The sequence below is a fragment of the Sminthopsis crassicaudata genome, chromosome 1 (assembly GCF_048593235.1).
Source record: "Sminthopsis crassicaudata isolate SCR6 chromosome 1, ASM4859323v1, whole genome shotgun sequence".
NCBI lineage: Eukaryota > Metazoa > Chordata > Mammalia > Dasyuromorphia > Dasyuridae > Sminthopsis > Sminthopsis crassicaudata.
In genome coordinates this window covers 29,368,066-29,390,589 of record NC_133617.1, presented here as the reverse complement: position 1 = coordinate 29,390,589, position 22,524 = coordinate 29,368,066, and the positions used below count along the sequence as shown (strand labels likewise).

The window sequence follows — 22,524 nt, the reverse complement described above, 5'->3', positions numbered from 1 at the left end:
AAAAAAAAAAAAAAAAAAAAGCAGAAAACTCCAACTAAAGATTAAAGACAAACTCCAAGGTCAGCATGATGAGAAAGCACAGCTCTAACTTATCATTCTAGAACGTTAAGATATATCAATGCCAGGGAATGTTTTATATGAGAGAATATATTCTTAAGTTCAAAGGTTATCCATGTTCTTTCTAAAACGGACTGCCACAAAAAATTAACAAAACACTCCTGGTATAGTCTAAAAAAGGCAACTGACAGAGGGGCTAACAGCTCAATGCATCTGCCCACTGGATCTCTTCAAACTCATCCTAAGAGTAAAATTGCTCTCCTGGTTCCCATAAAATACTAATGGATAACACTAAAAATGCAGTCCACTTAAACTCCCCATATCTTTTTCAAACTGCTAAACAATGATGATGATATTTCAATAGTGATTTTAAGATTTTTCAAGGTGCAAATCATATTATAATTCTCATTTGATCCTCACAATAATCTCATGAAATAAATACAACAGATATAACCCTGATTTTATGAGACAATTAAGGCATAATTTTGTGGGGGGGGGGGGTTCATTTTCTTTTTTCTTTTTGATCTGATTTTTCTTGTGCAGCAAGATAACTGTATAAATAAATATACATATGTATGCATATATATGTGTGTGTATATATATATATATATATATATATATATATATATATATATATATATATATATATATACACACACACACACACGCACACATGTATTTGATTTAACATATATTTTAACATTTTTAACATATACTGGATTACTTGCCATCCAGGGTAGGGAGTGGGGGTAAGGAGGGGAAAATTTGAAAAACAAATTTTTGCAAGGGTCAATGTTGAAAAATTATATAGTGCATATGTTTTGAAAATAAAAAGCTTTAACTTTAAAAAAAAAAAGAAAGAAAGAAAGAAAGAAAAAGAAAGAAAGAAAGAAAGAAAGAAAGAAAGAAAGAAAGAAAGAAAGAAAGAAAGAAAGAAAGAAAGAAAGAAAGAAAGAAAGAAAGAAAGAAAGAAAGAAAGAAAGAAAGAAAGAAAGAAAGAAAGAAAATTAAGGCATAGAAAGTTATAGATACTTAGTATCTAGAAGCACATGGGTAGAATGAGTATCTGAGTAGGATCCAAACCAAGGTGTCCTTGTCTCCAGATCCAGAATTCTAGTCAATATTACCAAGACGCCAATCACATACAGACATCATCTTGGTTTTGTGATGATAATTTTTTGGAACAAAATATTAAGAATTTCCATTTATCCCTATTGTAGTCTGTTATTTTAGACCCAATGCACTGAATTTCTTTGAATCCTATCTTCTATCCAGCTCCTTAGTTACACCTTCTATCTTTGTATCATCTGCAAACTGATGTGCACACTACACTATTTAGGCCTTTACTGAGGAAAACTGACTACCAATTTCCTATCTTTGTGATAACTAAAGAGGAAAATGGAAATTGAGATGAGTACTAGAAATCTGGTAAAATCCTGTCACCTTTATTTCCCACTAGGGTGCAATGGAAAGAGCACTGTAGAGAACCTTTACAAGGTTCAGAGGTTCCAGAGGCCTGGCATTGCTGTTACTTCCTTGTAACCTTTAGCAACTAATTTAACCAATCTGGGTTTGGTTTCCTCAAATGTCAAATAAAAAGGTTGGAATAAAGGATTTTAAGTAAACTTGTTACAATTTTAAAATCCTATGATCTTATGACATACATTTTAACAATCCAGCCCAGTAATTCTCAAGCAAGGAAAATGTTCCACAAAATAACAACCACTGAAGATAAAAAATATAATTGAAATATTTGAATGGGGGCAATGATTTTGATGTCATACTGTTAAAAAAAAGAATTTAAAAGGCAGAAAATGTTCATTTACCAATAGATTTTTTTTTTCCTCTCTCTCTCTCTCTCTCTCTCTCTCTCTCTCTCTCTCTTTTGGCTGAGGCAATTGGGGTTAAGTGGATCACACAGGCAGGAAGTGTTAAGTGTCTGAGGCCAAATTTGAACTCAGGTCCTCCTGATTTCAGGGCTGGTGCTCTATCCACAACACCAAGTATTTTTAATTTTTTAATCTTTAATAGCTTTTTATTTTTCCAAATTCATGCAAACATAGTTTTCAATATTCACAATTGCAAAACCTTGTATTCCAAATTTTTCTCCCACTCCCCCCCAGACCACAAGTAATATAATATAGGTAAGACATGTGCAATTCTTCTAAACATATTTCCATATTTGCCATGCTGTCCAAGAAAAATCAGATCAAAAGGTGAAAGGAAAAAAAATCATAAGAAAAAAAAAATCAAATAACAACAAAAAAAATGAAAATACTATACTTTGATCCACATTAGGTCTCCATGGTTCTCTCTCTGGATGTCTCTTTCATCACAACTCTATTGAATTGTCTTGAATCACCTCATTGTTGAAAAGAGACAAGTTCCTCACAGTTGATCATCACATAATCTTGTTGCTATGTATAATGTTCTCTTGGTTCTACTCACTTCACTTAGCATCCATTCCTGTAAGTCTCCAGGCCTTTCTGAAAGTATTGTGCTCATCATTTCTTATAGAACAATAATATTCTATTATATTCATATACTATAACCTATTCAGCCATTCCCCAACAGAGGGGCATCCACTCAATTTTCAATTCCTTACACTACAAAAAGGGATTCCATAAAGCATTTTAGCACATGTGGGATCCTTTCCCTCTTTTAAGATGTCTTTGGGATTATAAGCCCAGTAATGGCACTGCTGGATCAAAGGGTATCCATAGTTTGACAGCCTTTTGGGCATAGTTCCAAATTGCTCTCCAGAATGGTTAACTCAATTCACAATTCCACCAACACATTAGTGTTCCAGTTTTTCCCTACATCCCCTCCAATACTTATAATTATCTTTTCCTGTCATCTTAGCCATGCTGAGAGATGTGAAATAGTACTTCAGAGTTCTCTTAATTTGCCTTTCCCTAAGCAACAGTACCTTAGAGCATTTTTTCATATGACTAGAAATGAGTTTTAAGTTTCATCACCTGAAAATTGTTCATATCCTTTAACCATTTATCAATTGGGAGAATGGCTTACATTCTTATAAATTTGAGTTAATTCTCTATATATTTTAGAAATGAGGTCTTGATAAGAAACACTGGACATAAAAAAAAAAAATTCCCCAGTTTTCTGCTTCCCTTCTAAGTCTTACTAATAGATATTATGCAATACAAACAAATCAGATGTGATTCCCATGCACACCATCATCTCCCTCCCCACGCCCACCCCCCAAATCTCTGGGAGAAATCAATAACTTTTCTTGATGGATGATGTTTCAATGACAAACAACAAACATTTTTAAGGTCCTATATACCGGACACTGTGCTAGGGAATATTAAAACAAAAAGGTAAGTATCTCTGGTCTCAAAGAATTCACATAATATCAAAACTTTACGATACCTGGCATAGAGGAGAATCTTAATAAATTCTTGTTGACTTAATTAATTTCCTTCAACATTTATATAATGTAAAAAGGTGAAGGTCAGTTGATAATTACACTTGTAACTATTAGTCTTTTAATTTGTAATTATTATTCTGTAACATTACTTTTTTCATCTTAAGGTTTCAAAACTTGTTACAACTATACACATTGAGTAACATCAAAATGTCACTTTCTGAAAGTAGTAACCAAATCTACAAACCACTAAAATGAGAAAGCCAAACACTCTATTAGCTTCAAAGTAATATTGGAGGGTTCCAAACAACTACAGAGATCCAGTTCTCATCACAGTAGCCAAGATCCTTCTTTTGTCTTTAAAGATGAACTCCAAGACAAATCAGGCTACTTTAGCCCCAATTCCTCCTCCCTGAGAACTGCTTATTCCCAAATTCCATTTAACTTAACTTTACCCAAGAAGCCCACAAAATAAGTGGCTCTGGGCCAGATCTAGCTAAAGGCACTATCTACTACAAGCCAACACCAGCTCCTCCCAAGAACCAGTTGATCTCCAAGTTTCCTCAAATGCAAATAATTTCTAGTAAGAAAGAGTAGTGACTCCAGAGGGCCAAGTTTTTAATTGAGAAAATAAAAATGCAGAAAGCTTGGAAAATTTTCACCATTAATACTGGTGAACACCCCCCCCACTTCCATTAAGGCACAATCCCTCAAGCAGTTTTGAAAAGCACTAAGAGTTGAATTCTTTCCAACTGATATTGCCCCACTGTGTAGCATTTCCACTAAAAGAAAAAAAGAAAAAATCTAAAAAATTTTCAGTTACTATAAAGGACATGTAGGTACTCTAAAATGATTCTTGAACTTAAAAAAAAAAAAAAGTACTAGGTGATCTTACTCTTGACTTTCACATAGTAATTCTCATGGGCTGAGGTCAAAAAAGGGTGGAACAATTCCCAAAGCTTATTTTTATACTAACTCTCCAACATTATCTCATCACTAGGTGTTAACTATTTGGGCCTCAGAGTGAAATGGAACTGATATGTTAATATATTTGATGCTTTAATGGGGAACAATATACCAGATAAAAATTATCAAAGAGTCATTATTATTTTATGGCTAGTATTCTCCTCTTCCAACAGCATTTTTTAAAAAATTTATCAATTTATGTTGTGCAGTCTAGAGTTTTGGAAGATCTGCACATTTAGTCAGACACCAAATACAGTCAAATCCCAGGAATGCTGGAACTCTACAAGATGATGCATATACACACATTATTCCACTGTAGTGTGGAGGTATTAATCAAAAGTTCTTATTTATAAGAAAACTGCATTGATTAGAAAATATTTTAAAATGATAGTAATTCACCTGAAAAACCTTAAGCAATAGGATACTGTATCAGTGTCGTAAAATATGGATTTGGGTTATAGTTACATAATTTAACCATGTGAGTATAGGCAAGTAAACAAAATCTGTGCCTCAATTTCCTTATCTGCAAAATAGATTGAACACAACAATAAAAACAACAAATCTTTATTAAGCATTACTGTGTCCAGAGTAATTTGACTAGATACTGGAAAATGTAATGTCTAGCAAAAAAAGATTATCCCTGTACTTACGGTTCCCCTTTCCATATGTCAAATAGAAAATTACCCCAGAGAGAGTTATAATATGCAATATTTTATGTTAAATGTGTTTGATAACTACAAACTAAAGTTTTATTTAAGATCTGATCCAAGGAGTCAGGGAAGGCTTCTCAAAAGAGGTGCCACAAATTAAAGTTTAAAGACTGGACAGGAATTCAATAGGCAAACAAGTTGGAATGGAGATGGAAGGTAGATTCTAGGCCCAGAAAACAGTTCTGGCAAAAGCATCAAAGGGATTACAGGGTTCATTCAGTATGCCTGCTATATAGACTATATGGAGAGTAATGTGACAGAAGATGATAAAATAGGAAGGAGGTTATGGAGCACTTTGAATGTCTAGCACACAGAATTTAACTCGTTAGGTAACAAAGAATTCCTGAAGATTTCTGAACAGAGGAATTACACAACCAGCTAAATGAATAAGGATTATTTTGGTAGAAGTATAAAGGATATGTTATAGGAGAAAAGGTCTGAAAGAGGGTTTTTACAATATTCTCAATAAATGGAAATGGGGCTTATAATAACAGGATTGTTGCAAGGAAAGCATTTAGCAAAACTAAAGTGCTATAGAAATATAAGCTATTAACTGGTCAAAGATTTCCAGTTGCTTGGTTTCCTGGAACCAAGACCTCAGGAACACTAAGATATGCTGATATTAAGGGATACTAGTTAGCAAGTGCCTTAACTTTTCTTCTTGTCCTAATCCCTGGCCATTGCTGAATATACCCCAGTTTTTATGGTGAAGCCTACTGCATTATGGGCCCTCTTGATCTGGTGGGTGTACATTTAAATTCCCCACAGTTCCATTAGGTACATCCAATTATTACCTCAAGGCTAACTGAAAAGAACAGAAGAATGTATGTTTTATAACTTCTAACATGACTAGATAGTATGAATTTAATTACCCTTATCAAACTGAAAAGCTAAAAACTATCTTTTTGCATAGCTCCAAAGTTTCTCTCTCTTATTCTTTGATTTATGACAACTGCATTTAAATGACTCCAGTATATTTGACTTTGCATTCTTAAAAAGAAGAGCTTTACTTTTTCTTTTCTAAAAACATTTCCTCAATGTTTCAAACCTTAAGAAGTTTGACCTTATCGAATTTAATCAGAAATAAAATGATTCTATTCGTTTTAATAAAACTATTCCACCCATACATAAGTAAATTGAGACATTCATTCTTATTTGATGCCCAAAATATATTCATAGCAATAAACAGGGCCAGAACTAGGAGACAATATGGATTTGGGGCAAAATGAAAGGTTATTCCAGTTCTACTTGTGCAGTGACGAAGAGAGCCATCTGCACTCAAGAGATGAGAACTGTGGGAACAGAGTGTGGAACACAACACAACATTTTCACTTTCTCTGTTGTTATTTGCTTGCATTGTGTTTTCTTTCTCAGTTTTTCTTTTTCTTCCTTCTTGATCTGATTTTTCTTGTGCAACAAGATAACTGTATAAATATATATATATATATGTATACATATAGTGGATCTAACATGTATTTCAATATATTTAACATGTATTGGACTACTGTTAGCTAAGGGAGGAGATGGAGGGAGAGAGGGAAAAATTTGCAACAAAAGGTTATGCAAGGGTCAATGTTGGAAAAATTACCCATGCATACATACGCTTTGTAAATAAAAAGCTTTAATAATTAAAAAGAAAAAAAGAAAAGAGCCATGTCCATCAGAAATGATCATCATATAATGTTCTTGTTGCCGTGTGTACAATGATCTCCTGGTTCTGCTCATTTCATTTAGCATCAGTTCATGTAAGTCTTTCCAGGCCTCTCTGAAATCATTCTGCTGATATGGTTTCTTATAGAACAATAATATCCATATACCATAACTTATTCAGCCATTCTCCAACTGATGGGCATTCACTCAGTTTCCAGTTTCTTTGGGCACAATTTTCAACCTTTCCAGAGGGCACACAAATGCTAACATTCTCTGGATAAAAATGAATTCACAACATATACTATCAAGCTTATTGCCTTGCCCCAAGATATATGAATTTCTAAAAAGCTACTTAAATTCATGACAGCTTTTAAAAATGATGGTTAACACTTGAGAGTAAGAACTAGAGATGTGAAACAATTTTAAGTTCTTCCAATTCATTCAAGTTGTTAACAAGCACATGCACAGAAACTTTTATTACTCTATTAGCAAAAGGCCTTTTTGCCTCTACATGATTCATTTCAGCCTTAACAAACCTATAATGTCGGAAGTGCACTTATGGTCTAAAGTGCAAATCTCCTTAATACAGGGGTTATAATTGTGATTACAGGACTCCATCTAGACAGCAACCATTTTACGTCATCAAAAATTATCATTTAATATTTCATCTCCATCTGCTCTGATCATCAGATGTGTGCCCTCTTGCTCATGCCTTTTCTTTTTAAACTCCTTAACTTCAATGAATCTAAATGCCCAGACACCAATTTTAGAGTTACTGCTACAAATATTGCTAGTATCAGAACCAGAATCTGTCTGATTCCCTAAGGATAACTAGAATATTACTTTCCCTGCACCCTACTAACTTACTGCCATAACCATCAAGTTAATACTCTACATCAAGATAATACTCTACGAAACCTCTTAATAATCATTGCAATTATTAGAAAACCATTTTTAAATGGATAAAAATGATCAATTCTCTTAGAATGTAAATCATATATATATGATCACTATGTCTATTGTTGTCGGTAACATAACTGGATACAATGACCTAAATCAATTTAATTTGGAGAAATGACAAAGCTCAAATCAAAGGCAATAGTCAAGGCTGGTGTCATATTACCAAAAGTAAAAGAAACAGCCTATCTTTTGATCTCTTAATAATAAACTATATGGGGGGCTGGAAGGAGAAGGAGGGGAGAAGGTAGTGTGTAGAGAGCTTATTTGGGTGTGTTGTTAGAAAGTATGATATCAAACAATTATCAATAATCTCTTTAAATAAATAAAATTTACAAATAGGTTAATGGGTTTTTATATAATGGTTAAAAATTATCTTTTGAAAATGAAAGTAAATTTCATTTCTGTCTAAAGATAAATTCCTATCCTAAAAGCCTTACCAATAGCAGATGTCACTGCTGGAGGCTACTTGTATAAAATTCTTGTGCATTAATAGTCAACACAGAAATTAAGGAGTTATTTCCAGAATTTCTGCTGACCTACTTATAGACTCATAGGTACATAAATTATGGGTACTACAAGAGACTTCAGGAATTATCCGGTCCAGTCAGCCAATTTACTGTAATCTGGTTTTCTTCTAAATAGAATTCATCCTTTCCACCACCATTTTCACTGAAGATCATATGTCCTTTCCTCACCACCTCCCTCTGCCCCCTATAGAGAGAATTTGAAGGAGTCAGTTTCCTCCTTGTTCCCCCCACTACCACTTCTAAACCCTCCCTGTGCCACTCTCACTCACAACTCTCCTCAGGTCTCTACAGTCCAAACCCTTCCCCTTCCCATCTTTGGTTGCCACAATATTCATTCTGATAAGAGTGCAGAGTGGGGAAGTTATATGGGAAAAGTCTGCATGTAGGTATTATGGGGTGGCAGGTGGCCTTCAAGTCAGAAGACTTTTTTTTACTAAGTGAACTAAAGCAAGTCACTTACATTCTCTAAGTCTTGGTTTGCTCATCTGTAAAATGGGGATGATGGCAGTTATTGTGAGGTTCAAAAGAGAGAGTAAGTCCTACAGATTTTAAAGTAAATATTGGATCCCAGAGGACATGAATTGTTGGGGTTTTGTCGTTAGAATAAGTGGGGACTAAATATTGCGGGTGCTTACATATTGTGAATTGCATTGGATATGCACAGGTCTCAACTAAACACACATCCACATCCACATCCACCACACCCCTCATATACAATCCCCACTGTCCCCAGATCCAGTCATCTAATCAAGTTATTGCCTTATATCTATTCTTCCTTTTATTAGTAAACCAAAAAGATAAGCTTTCAGTTTGTCACAACCTTATTCCCTTTTCAATCTTTTGCAATCTAGCTTCTATAACCTTTCTCTTCTATAATACTCTCCTCTTCTCAAAACTAGGGTACAAGAGATGTGAAGTAGAATGAACAAGAAGTGCTAAGTTAGAAGTGGGAGGTAACAGAGTGGAAAGTTGAAGAAAAACTCTTGGACTAGAAGATAGAGAAGATAGATTAGAAGATTTGAAGAATGGTGTTAAAGGAGAGTTAAAAGGAAGGGCAGGTTTAGTGGGTAAGGGAATGAGTTTTGCTTTGGACTGGTTAAGTAAATTCCCTCTAGAAACTCCGGGTCAAATTCAGGGAGAAGACAAAGTACTGGAAATCAAGAAAAAGATGAAGGTTACACATGTAGATATGGGAATTTTCTTCAGTTTGGTGGAATTTCCTTAAAATTTCTGAATAATCAGTCACATATCAAATTTTATTTAGCAAATATTTTCATAAATGTTTGCTGTACTTAATAACAAAAACATCTCCAGACTTAGCTCCATTACCCATCAGGTGACTTTGGCCAAATTCAGACTGCCAGCCTTGCTTTCCTTATGTGTAAAATAGGAATGATATTTTAATTATTTAACTCACAAAATTGTTGGAAAGCTCTTTGTAAATGTTAAGATACTGGAGAGCTGAGAGCTGCTATTATTACTTATAAGATAGTGTATTGCTACATACTGGAAAGGATACAAAGATGAATAAGACAGGTGCCTAGTCTCAGAGTTTTACACACTCTTCCCAAAATTTTGGCCCTTAATGTTGTTTAATGTCCTTAGAATCTAAACTGGAGGGGAAAAAAATATCCATGTCATCTACCTCAAGATGATTGTTTTCTCCATTCTCTCCCTCCACATAACAGCAAATGATATTCCTGAAACACAGTCCTGACCATGTCATTCTGATCCAAAAAGCTCCCAATAGATCCCTATTGCCTCTAGCATCCAAAAATAAATTCTTCTCTTTGATATTTAAAGCCCTTCATAACCTGGCTTCACTACCTTCCCAAAATACATATCTCTTTCATGAAATCTACAGTTCAAATTGGCCTACTTGCAATTTCTCACATTGAACATTCTGATGAGGTCCTGAATATTATATTTGGAAGAGAGAAACTGAACTGACCCCTGAAGCAAGCAGAGAGAATGCACTGATAAGAGATCAGTTTACCTCCGAGGTCCCATCCTCTGAAGACACCCAAGTTATATCAAACCCAAGACCCACGTATGCAGGTTCTTACGCAGTCTCATCTTGCCATGTCCTGTCAGAAATCTCAGTCATGTCCCGATGTCAAACTCTATAAATTTACTTATGGCCCATTGTAACGTGCTCTCCTGGCAGTTACAATTACTAGTCTGTCCTAGACCCACCAGAGTACCTTTGACCACTGTCCTTTGCAGTGTGAGCTCTACCCGGCTCGCCTCCTCTGAGGCCTTCTAAGGTCTCTGGCCACAATCTCTTGAATCTATAGCTTAGTAACCGGTAGCGCACTCAAGAACAACCACATGTAATCTTAAAAGCCTTTATTATACCTACTCACATAATGCCCTAACTGATGCCCTGACTTGTTGGTTCCCTGGTGAACACCTGGTCAGAAGACCCATGTGTTCACTACCAAAATCCTTACCTCTTTCGGCTACCCATCTTGGCTTGGCCACCCAGGCTAGGAGCCAGGGTGAACAGCAGGAGGTTAAAGAGGGCGGTTGCTGCCTGCAGTGGGCTTATATAGGGCCTGTGAGGTCACACACACAGCCAATCAGCGAGAGAGTCACCCATTACGAAGCTATCTCAATATGGCCAGGATCCCGCCCAAGGGCAGTCCTAATATCCACAGAAATTATTTCTGGGCCTCAATCCCGATGCACTGTGTCCGCCCATTTAAAGGGCCCTTACAGCCCATCCCATAGTTACTAGATTCCTTTAAGTCAGTCCTCCACAGCATTCTGCCTTGCATGGTATCTTTCCCCTTACCCCTCTCCCATGTGATGTGGTCTCTCCTAACCCCAGCATGCCTTGTGTTATCTTTCCTGAACCCACTTCTCCTTACAACTAACCAACTCTTTTAGGATGCAAAGTCTCAGGATTTAGTCTGCCAGCTAAAGGCTTGGCCCCATCCTCATGGGGTGTTTCCTTTCTCCTGGTAAATGGCAACTTTCACCAGGGAACTTGCCCTTCCCATCATTAATTATTAAATTAACCTATGCTCTCCCAGCTCTATTCATATTTACTATTTTGTCTATAATCCTTTAAATAAATCTAACTATTTCCGGAGAAGAATGGTCATTGTGAATTCTTCACACTTTTGGTGCCTACCATAATCTGGGGTTTATATCAGCCACATTAATTCCTTGTCTTATCCAGGTGTCTTGGCATAAATCATCTCCCATGCCTACAATGCACTTCTTTCTCATCTCCACTTCTTAAAAAAAACTTGCTCCCTTCAGATCTCATCTCAACTGTCACCTTCCTCTTCCAGTCTTTCCTAATCTCCCACATTGTATTTTGCATATGTGTTGTTTATTTATATATACATGTTGTTTCCCCCTAAGAATGCAAGTTTCTTAAAGACATAGTCTATTTCATTTTTGTCTCTCTGCTACCAATGTTATCTACTTCCAATCCTAGAACCAAGAGCTTGTAGAATGTTACTTCAGACATGTATATTTCAAATATAAAAACAGGAAAGAAGTATCAAGAAATAACAGACTATGATCAACTCTTCTCAGCAATACAATAATCCAAGATAACTTCAAAAGACTCATGATGAAAAATACTATCAATATCCAGAAAAAGAATTATGGAGTCTGAATGCCGATCAAAGCATACTATTTTTGCTATTTAAGTGTTTTATTTTTTCCTTTCGCATAGTTTTCCTTTTGTCCTGATTCTTCTTTTACAAGATGGATAATGTAGAAATAGGTTTAAGATGAGTGCACATGTATAACCTATATCATATTTGCTTGCTGTCTAGAGTAAAGGGCAGAAAAGGGAGAAAATTTTGGAACTCAAATTCTTATAAAAATGAATATTAAAAACTATCTTTAGGGGCAGCTAGGTGGCGCAGTGGATAGAGCACCAGCCTTGAATTCAGGAGGACCCGAGTTCAAATTTGATCTCAGACACTTAACACTTCCTAGCTGTGTGACCCTGGGCAAGTCACTTAACCCCAGCCTCAAAAAGAAAAAAAAATCTTTACATATAATCAGAAAAAATAAAATAAAATCAGAAGAAAAATAAAGTGGGGGGAGAGGGGAAATAATGTAAACTTTTCTACTACTTTCCAGTGTTTTGAAGAAAGTCTGTCAACCACAGAATTGCTTTTGATATCTACAATTCTTTTCTTTCAATGCAACCTTTTTTAAAGGCAGGATAGTTAGGTCTTTCAAGTTGGCAAATTACCTGTGCATTGCTAGAATGTGTTCATCTGAAATTGCTCTTGAATTTTAAAAGGTACAATGTTCATACCGTAGCATTGCCATAAACATAAAGAAGAGTCATTACTTATACAAACAAGATGACTGATCATATTCTGAACATTTCAAACTACAATTCTGCTGTTGCATTAATAGTTACTTGTAAAGAACCCTATAACATAAGGGCATAAGGAAGTATGAGTATTATATACACCTTGTTAGCATCCATTCTCCTCCTGCATACTGTGTTATGACCTAGTAAAGCAGCCAACTGCCAGTTTGAGGCAACATATGAGGGATTCCAAATATGCCCACAGGAAGAGCATTTCATAGATTCTAGACTCACCACAAATTAGCTAGGAAGGGAGGGAGGGAGGGAAGAAGGGAGGGAAGGAGTGAGAAAAGAAGGAAGTAAAGAAAGAAGAAAGGAAGGAAGGAAGGGAGGGAAGAGGAGGGGAAGGGAGGGGAGAAGAGGAGAAAAGTTGAGAGAAGGAAGAAAGAAAAAAAATGCAAAACTTGGAAAAGATCAATTTAAAAAAGAATTCTTTAAGATACACATTTTGGGTCTTGGGTTTTCAATAACCTAAGGATAGCTCCAATTATCTTATTACCCCCAACTCTCAAAATACAGTTATACATAATATTCATTAAATATATCATACAGTACTGAGAAAAGGGAGTTTTGGAAGGGGAAAAAGGAGGCAAGGAAAAGTTAGAAAAGATGTATAGCAAAATTAAACAGGAATAAGGGGAAATCCCAATGACTGGAAACAAATGGCCTCAGCATGAGTTGTGCTAAAATACAGTATAAAGCTGTTCACATAGCCTTTCTTCATTCTGAAAAAATTTTATACATAAACTTTTCCTTTAAATATAGTAAGTAACCAATCTACATCAAGGACAATAACTGCTGTTGTATTATAGGCAGAGTTACGGGAAGTCTGAGAAGTGAAGGAAGGATCCAGATGTTACCAAAAATTCATAGATTAAAGATAGAAATGATTGCTCTTTCAAATTTATCTTCACATATGTGCCACATTGTTCATAAGATACTTTACAGTCTACCAGGTCACAATGGCCAACAGGGTATATTTCTTTACACTCAATATAAAGCCAAGAACACAGATATGAATCAAGACTGTTTTTCAGCAAGGGCTCCTACCATGCAAGTGGAGGAAAGCTGAGATGGTGACAATCCTTACCACCTCTCTCTATTGTCTTGCTAGGCCAGCCATATTGCAAATGAGCTACTGAAAAGGGAGATAACATGAGAGATGAGAAAAAATCCTCTCAGAAGACAACTCAATTCCTAAGCCATCTGTTAATGGGTAGTATCATCTTTATCTACAAAATAGATGACACATTGAAATGAATGAAGTAATTTCTTGTGCCAGAGATACAGTGCACTTTTTGACAAGCTCTGTGCACTTAGTTCATATAAGCTTGTTAACTCACACTGCTTACAATCAACCACCTTGTAAATCTGGGAGAAAACAGGTGATTAACAATTTGATTTTACAATTAGACAAATAAGAATAAAAAGGGTAATGATTTATTTATACAAGGTTACATAGGCATCCTAGTCCAATTTTCTTTAATTCATTTTCATACCAAGTTCAGTTTTTGAGCAAGGGTATTAAATAGGGAAATGGCTTCCTATGAGCTTAATTTGGCATTGTAAAAGAGATTCAAGTATTGCCAAAAAATGAACAGCACACATATATACAACAAAGAGTAAAACTTTGAAGAAGATTAAATACAAATGGAGTGTGTGTGTATGTGCACTGATCAGGTCAACATCATTTCTTTTTTCTTGGAAGAGAGGAATAGGCAATCAGGATTAAGTGACTTGTCCAGGGTCACACTGCTAGTAAGTGTTTAAGACTGAATTTGAATTCAGGAAGATCTCCTTTTTTTTTTTTTTTTTTTAAATAGAAACAATGAATAATGAGAAAAATAAATTTAAACACTTTAAAAAATCAATCTAAACTGTAATGTGGCAGCTTAATCATATGGCTCTGGTCAAGTCACTTAACCTTAACCTTTACAGGTAATTTTATTTCAATAAAGAGTAAGAAGTAGAAATAGTAAAATGGTGTGGTGATATCTTTAGATTCATGGGTATACTGGATTTAAGTGAGGCGTGAATTGCACAAAGTCATCAGCCTCCCACTCTCTTCTAGTCATCACTGTCAGGGTAGCACGGTGGAATAGAGCAACAGCATTGGCGTTAGGAGAACCTGAGTTCTAATCTGACCACACATACAAACAGTGTGAAAAAAAGAAATAAAGCCAGAATCAGCACTGTTCAATGACAAAGTCAAGACAACTGGTAATGACTGGTAAAGATGCAGTGAATGGCCTTGCTATCTTCAATGACTAACCAAGCTCTAAGTGTTCCATAAGACCTGTTTCATTCCATAGGGGAAGTGTTTACATACTTGGGGTAGACAACCCCCTAAGATCTCTTGGTTACCCCACAACCTGGTTTAGCCCGACTGCTGGTGGCTGTACATGCTACAGCTTCTTGGAACCACAGGGGAGAGTGAAGTGTCTTGTCAGGTGGACAGGTAGAAAGCAGCCATTTAAAGGGCTCAGCAGCCCTCATCCAGAAATACTAGTCTTTCCAGACTGCCCAACATGGTATGCCCTCATCAAGAAGGTGCTCAAGGAAAACTGAATTAATTCAGGAGAAATGCAAATTCCAGATGTACAAAGTTAGACAATCTACCCCAAATGTTCATAGGGACTATTTGTGTATGACTATGACAGAGCACCTGAGCTCTTGTTGGTCTAATCAGCTACAGTTGGACACACTAACTTGACTCTAATATAGTGATGTCATTTTGGTCTTCTACCAGAATGAAGGACAATCACCATGAATCAATAAAGGGTAAATAAGATACACAAAAATCTTTTTAAAAATTATTTTAACTAAGATGACCAGAGTAAAAATTTAGCTACAGAAGAGGTCTTAATCAAAGAATACAATCTCTACATTTTACAAAAAGGAAAATTGAGGCTAAAGAGACAGTAAATGACTTCTCCAAGGCTACTGTTAGAAAAAAGAGGTGATAGATCAGTGGAACAGATTAGATACAAAGGACAAAAAAGGGTACATCTATAGCAATCTAATCTTTGACAAACCCAAAGATTCCAACATTAGGGATAAAAATTCATTATTCGGAAAAAACTGTTGGGAAAACTGGAAATTAGTATGGCAGAAATTAGATATGGATCCACACTTAACACCATATACCAAGATAAGATCAAAATGGGTCCATGATTTAGGCATAAAGAGGGAGATAATAAATAGATTAGAGGAACAGAGGATAATCTACCTCTCAGACTTGTGGAGGAGGAAGGAATTTATGACCAGAGGAGAACTAGAGATCATTATTGATCACAAAATAGAGGATTTTGATTACATCAAACTAAAAAGTTTCTGTACAAATAATACTAATGCAAACAAGATTAGAAGGGAAGTAACAAATTGGGAAAATATTTTTAAAAACAAAGGTTCTGACAAAGGTCTCATTTCCAAAATATATAGAGAACTGACCCAAATTTATAAGAAACCGAACCATTCTCCAATTGATAAATGGTCAAAGGATATGAACAGACAATTCTCAGAGGAAGAAATTGAAACTATATCCACTCACATGAAAGAGTGTTCCAAATCACTACTGATCAGAGAAATGCAAATTAAGACCACTCTGAGATACCACTACACACCTGTCAGATTGGCTAAGATGACAGGAACAAATAATGACAAATGTTGGAGGGGATGTGGGGAAACTGGGACACTAATACATTGCTGGTGGAGTTGTGAAAGAATCCAGCCATTCTGGAGAGCAATCTGGAATTATGCCCAAAAAGTTATCAAACTGTGCATACCCTTTGACCCAGCAGCGCTACTACTGGGATTATATCCCAAAGAAATACTAAAGAGCGGAAAGAGACATATATGTGCCAAAATGTTTGTGGCGGCTCTTTTTGTTGTAGCTAGAAACTGGAGGATGAATGGATGTCCATCAGTTGGAGATTGGTTGGGTAAATTGTGGTATATGAAGGTTATGGAATATTATTGCTCGGTAAGAAATGACCAGCAGGAGGAATACAGAGAGGCCTGGAGAGACTTAAATCAACTGATGCTGAGTGAAATGAGCAGAACCAGAAGATCACTGTACACTTCAACAACAATGCTGTATGAGGATGTATTCTGATGGAAGTGGAAATCTTCAACATAAAGAAGATCCAACTCACTTCCAGTTGATCAATGATGGACAGAGGTAGCTGCACCCAGAGAAGAAACACTGGGAGGGGAATGAAAATTGTTAGCACTAATATCTGTCTGCCCAGGTTGCATGTACCTTCGGATTCTAATGTTTATTGTGCAACAAGAAAGTGATATTCGCACACATGTATTGTACCTAGACTATATTGTAACACATGTAAAATGTATGGTATTGCCTGTCGTCGGGGGGAGGGAATAGAGGGAGGGGGGGTAAATTGGAAAAATGAATACAAGGGATAATATTATAAAATATATATATATATATATAATAAAAAAAAAAAAAAAAAAAAAAAAAAAAAAAAAGAGGTGAGCCTGGGGCAGGTAGGTGGGTTGGTGCTTCAGAGCTGGTACTGTGTCCACTGCACCCACTAGTCAGGAGGACTTGAGTTCAAAATTGGCCTCAGAAACTTAACACATCCTGGCTGTGTGACCCTGGGCAAGTCACTTAATCCCAACTGCTTCAGAAAAAAAAAAAAAGAAAGAAAGAAAGAAAGAAAAGAAAAAAAGGGGGAAAAAAGAAGAAGAAAAATCAAGAGGTGAGCCTGAAATTAAAAGTAACTCCTCTGACTTCACATCCAGGATCCTTCCATTACATTATACTTACTGCAGAGACATATCTTCCACATAAGAAAAATGGCCATTTATATTTCATTCAATTTTAATTTACCTTAAAACATACAAAAACACTTCCTCCTTCAGGCACTCCTATTCTGAGAAGAGCTTGGCTCTTTTCTCAATTAAAAAAAAAATCTTATTTTAGAAGGCTAGAGAATGTCTCAGAATAAAAATGCCATTTAACACAATCCAGGTAAAAACTATTCTTCCATTTGGAATGTATTGGAAAGAAATGTTTTCCATTCAATTCATATAAATAAGTGACCTAGTTTAATATGACCAAATCATTTTAACTTACTGTTTTTTTCAAATGTTACTGTAGCTTTGTTTAAATGTCTTCAATTTGACATTTATCTAAAGGTGAAATGGAGGAAAGAAGCTACAGCTTCAGGAAATCCTGAATTCAGGCCTCATTCTGTGACACCTTGAACAAAGTATGTAATTATGTAATACCTTGAACAAGTCCCTTACCCATTTTGTTCTCAAGTTTCTTTTTTTTTTTGTAAAAAGGAAAGGTTCAACCAGATGATCTCTAAGGGCTCCTTCTAGTTCTAAATCTCTTTGAGTCTAAAATAACAAAGGGTCTTTTCAGAAACAAAGATAGTTCCGAAGACAATGGGTTTTAGTCAGTTTAGCAAAATGTATTTGTCCAAAATTCCCAATTAAAGGTCTCCATAAATATAAAAGCCTATGATTATGGGCCTTTAAATTTAAAAATACTTTTGTAGCAATATTCTTCATGGGCATGACAGTATTTTAAAGAACTTTTGTCAAAGGAAAAACTGATATAAAACTTCTCATCTTTTTCAAAAACATAAGTGTTATTAGAAATGTTCCTAGAAAAGTGCAAATACATTTTTTCATTATTACATCTGTACTAAAGCTATAAAAAAGTAATTACAAATAGGAATATTATATATGCTTTGTTAATTTTTTTTAATAAAGTGATCACAAACACAATCTTAGCAGTTCATTTCTGATGCTATATGGCCTATGCAGCATGGAGTGGGAAGATGGGGGAGGAGGGAATGAAAACACTTTTCCCTACTACCAGTCATAATAAATGTTTAATCACAACGTACATATGGCTATCTGGGAAGTTAAACTACAAATCAAGAGATAAGAAGAAAGCCACACTGTTTCATTCCCACAGATTCACAAAGGTTCTCATTAATTCAGTATTCAGTAGAAATACCCTATCCAAATTATCATTCTCCTGTATTGTTTTATTTTAAGGTCAACCAATCTCTAAAGACCCAAGATTAACACTCACCCACATCCCACCAAAGCCACAGTAAACAAACTAAGAACATTTCACTATTATAGCAAAAGACCTTAAGTTTCCATGCAGAACTTTACAAAAAATAAAGCAAAATGAGATGTTATGAAACAAATTTGTTGGGTTAAAATCGTCTACCAATTATTAAGGTTGTTTTGTTTTTTAGGGAACAAGCTATAAAATGTGAAATCAAAGACTTATAAAAAGAACGCTGAGACCACCAATTCCAGAAAGAAATATCCTGTCTCTGATTCTCAAATGCTCTGAGAAGAATGTCTGAGATGAGATTAGGTCACTATAGTTTCCAAAATCATCTAGTCATGGTTTTAAATCCATTTCTAAATGTTCCCTGTGCTGAAAGCCAATGTATTCAAACCATAAAACACAAAGAATTCTTTGCTTTCCTTTTTTTATCTGGAAGACAAGACATCCCTTCCTTGCTCTACCCAGAATCCTTCCTACTTGTGAAAATAAAAATTTCATGATAATTAACCAATGCTACCCACAAACCAAAATGTCATCTCTCAAGTGAAAGGGAAACACTGGGAGGGCAGTGTCAAGCAAGAGGAATGGGTTGGTAACAGAAGTATTTCTGTATCTGTACTGGCAAATAGGAATCATGGGTTGACTTTTTTTTTAAGAATGATGAAAGAAGTAGGGGGAAATTTCATATAAACCATATTTTAGTTCCTGTTAACAAAGTAATATTAATACTGTCAAGACTGAAGAAGCTAAAACACCATCATTCCAAAGTGCTCAGTTTACAACCCTGGCTCATAAAAAGGTCCTGTATCCTAAAATGCCTGTGACCTAACACCACACACACATGTAAAATACGATAAGCTGGTCTCAGTCTCCCTCAGTCTCTCTTCACACTGGCCAGCTCCCATTACAAAGAACCCAGTGCATTTGCAAAACCCATCCTCAAGAAAGGAGAGGTTGTTCCATTTCACCCAAGGCAGAAGCAGAGAGGAGGCAAGTGGTAAAATAAAAGAAATTTTATGGAAATCGTTGTGTCAAATCTGAGTTGCCCTCCTCCTCCTCCAATTAATAACAAAACTGAGATAGGGGATGAAGATGGCCTTCAAAATACCTGGCACAAAGTTAAAAGGGGGGAAAAAAAACCAAAACATCCCACACAGGAACGAGGGGAAGAGGACAGAGTTAGAGAGAAATAGGGATGAAGGAGTAGTCTGGTATGGGGGAAAGGGAGTAGCAATACTGAGAGAGAGAGGGTGAGGGAAGTAATGAAAGAAAGGGCAGAAAGGATAGGGAGGGAGGATAGGAACAGGGACATGGGTAACAGACGGGGTGGACGGAAGGATAAAGAGGAAGGGGAGAGATGGAGAAGAAAAGGTGGTAAAACAGGAATGAAGCTGAGGGTAACAAGAGTGAAGGAGAGTGGGAATAAACATGAGTATAGAGAAGAGTGGGGATAAATGTGGGGAAAGTAGAGATGGAAGAAATTAGGGGTACAAATGGGGTAGGAATGAAGAGAGTCAAGATTAAGATGGGGATGAAGGTGTGGGGGAAGAGTAGATATGGGGGACAGAGATACAAGTGGGCAGCAGGGATGGAGGAGTAGGGATAATGGGGAGCACGGATGAAGGATGGGGTAAAGGTAAGAGAAGTAAGGATGAAGAAAGGCGGGATATGGGGGAGGAGGGAGCTAGGGATGGAAGCAGAGATAACGGGGAGCAGGGATGGGGGATAACGGGAGCAGGATGGGAAGAAGTGGAGGGGTCTGAGGAGGGAGGAATTCAGAATAGGGGGGGCAAGCATGGTGGAAGTCGGGATAAAGGGGAGCAGGGAGGAAGTCGGCAGAGATATGGGGTGGACCAGAGATCGGGGAGGTCGGGATAACGGGGGAGCAGGGAGGGAGGGATTCACGACAGAGTGGAGGGGTTTAAAGAGGGAGGAAGTTGGGATGGAGGAGTGGGGGCTCCGGACCAGAGGCCGGCTGGAATGCGGGGGATGTAAGGGGGGTTGCGGGCCGGCCTGACCCCTCCGGACCAGCAAGAACAATGACGCTCAGCACAGGCCCCGCCCCCGCCCTGCCCCCCAGCACCTCGGGCCCCCCAGTCACGACCCCGCGCCCCTCCCCCAGCCCGGCCGCGCGCTCACCTCCAGATCGGTGTCGGCCGTCTCGGCCGCGCCGAGGATCTCACTGGGCAGCTCGGCCAGGTCGGTGACCCGGATGAGGCCGTCGTGCAGGAAGATGGTCTCCTCCTTCACCGAGAGCCACTGCGCCGAGTCCGCCGCCGCCGCCGCAGCGGCCGCCGCCGCCGCCGCCGAGGAGCCCATGGCGGAGCGGCCCGAGCAGGGCTGGGGGAGCCACGAGCCGGAGCCGCCTGACGAGGAACCGGAGCCGGGGCCGCTAGCGCTCCATGGCCGCCCCCGGCCCCGGGGATCCGCACTCGCGCCCACGCCGCCGCCGCCCTAGGCAGCCCGAGGAGCCGCCGCGGCCGCCATGTCTCCACCCCCAACCCGGAGGCCCCGTCGCCGCTGCCGCTGCCGCTGCCGCTGTCGCCGCCGCCGCTGCCGCGCCTGCTCCCGCCGCTGCCGCCGCCCCGAGGAGCCCGATCCGCCTCCGCCGCTCCTCAGCCAACTGTCAGTGAGGCGCCATGTTGGGGGCGGAGGCTCCCGGCATGCCCCGCGGAGCGGACAATACAGGCTCCGCCCCCGGCCTCCGCCTGGCCCCGCCCCTGCCCAGGAGTTCGGGATCCTCCTCCTTTCCTCCCTTCCTCCCAGTCCTGCCCGCCCGGTCCCCCTTCCGCCCCGCCCAGCCCCGCCCTGCGCTCCGCCGCCCCTACCTCCAAGCTCGGCACTCTCCGAGTCTGTGGCGCTCCCGGCCCCTAGAAGATGGTCCCCGTCGTGACCTCGCACTCCGTTCCGATCTTGGGTCAGCCGTCAATCAAGCAGCATCTCCGCCCCTCCCACGCCCTTTTCTTGAGAGTCTGTCCCCAGAGCCTCGCTTAACCCCCTGTGGTGGACCTGGTACCGAGCTAGGTCATTCAGCCGATCTACATTTATTAACCACCAAATGCGTGCGGGCTCCAAGCTAAGCTCGGGGGATCCGGAGGCGAAATGCCAGTCAGAGCAGTCAAAACAGCGAGCATGTATTAGGCGCCTACTGTGTACCACGTCCCCAAAAGTTCACAATTCCGGGGGCGCAGAGATGCCAAATGAAAGAGCCCCGGCCTCGTGCCTCCGCGGGGGGAGTTAAGGAACGTGACTGGCCGTGACGTGATTCTGAGGGCGGAGGATGGGAGGGGTCTTCCAGGCGGTCAAGCCTTTGCTCGCTTACCGACTGATGGGAGGCTATCGACAGAGGAAGAGTCTTCACCCCAAAGTTCCCCGGACCCCTTTGGGTGTCGAGCGGTGCGCCCCGGAAATGTAAAGACTACTAAAAAAAAGTTGTTACTGCCTTCAAGGAGCTTACAATCTAGTGGGGGACACAAGGGCCAGGGACCGTCCAGCAAGCTTTATTAAGCTGCCCATTCTGTGTTCTGGGAGCTAAAGATAAAAAGGGGGGGGAGGGGAAGGCCTTATCAGGAAATTTACATTGCACGGGGTGGAAAGCTCTTTCTATGGCTCTCTTTTGCCTTATGTCATCGGAGCCTCCCCACAACCTAGCGAGGCAGGTGCTATTATTATCCCTCTCACCTCCGACAGCCCGGGGAGAAAAACGGAATCTCAGCCTGGGAGGGGCCTCAAGGACCATCTGGTCCAGCCCTTCTGCGCGCAGCCTTCCACCCGGCCACATCTCCGACGGGAGGTACTCCAGCCTCCGCCCAGAGAACTCTCCTCCACGCCACCTTTTTCTCTTTAACAAA

General features: G+C 38.8%; 1 protein-coding gene across 8 annotated transcripts in view; it reads right to left on the bottom strand.

Moving 5' to 3' along the window:
* HECTD4 (HECT domain E3 ubiquitin protein ligase 4) overlaps positions 1-21,286 on the bottom strand; it is a 178,424-nt gene extending 157,138 nt beyond the window's left edge. For 3 of the 8 annotated variants that reach the window (XM_074297293.1, XM_074297297.1, XM_074297294.1), the window contains exon 1: positions 20,813-21,284. In XM_074297293.1, coding sequence (XP_074153394.1) covers positions 20,813-20,992 — 180 coding nt within the window. In that variant the 5' untranslated portion in view covers positions 20,993-21,284. Of the gene's footprint in view, positions 1-20,812 lie in introns of all 8 variants that reach the window. The other 5 variants (XM_074297299.1, XM_074297300.1, XM_074297295.1 and 2 more) reach the window with 4 other exon arrangements.
* Positions 21,287-22,524: the final 1,238 nt, after the last annotated feature.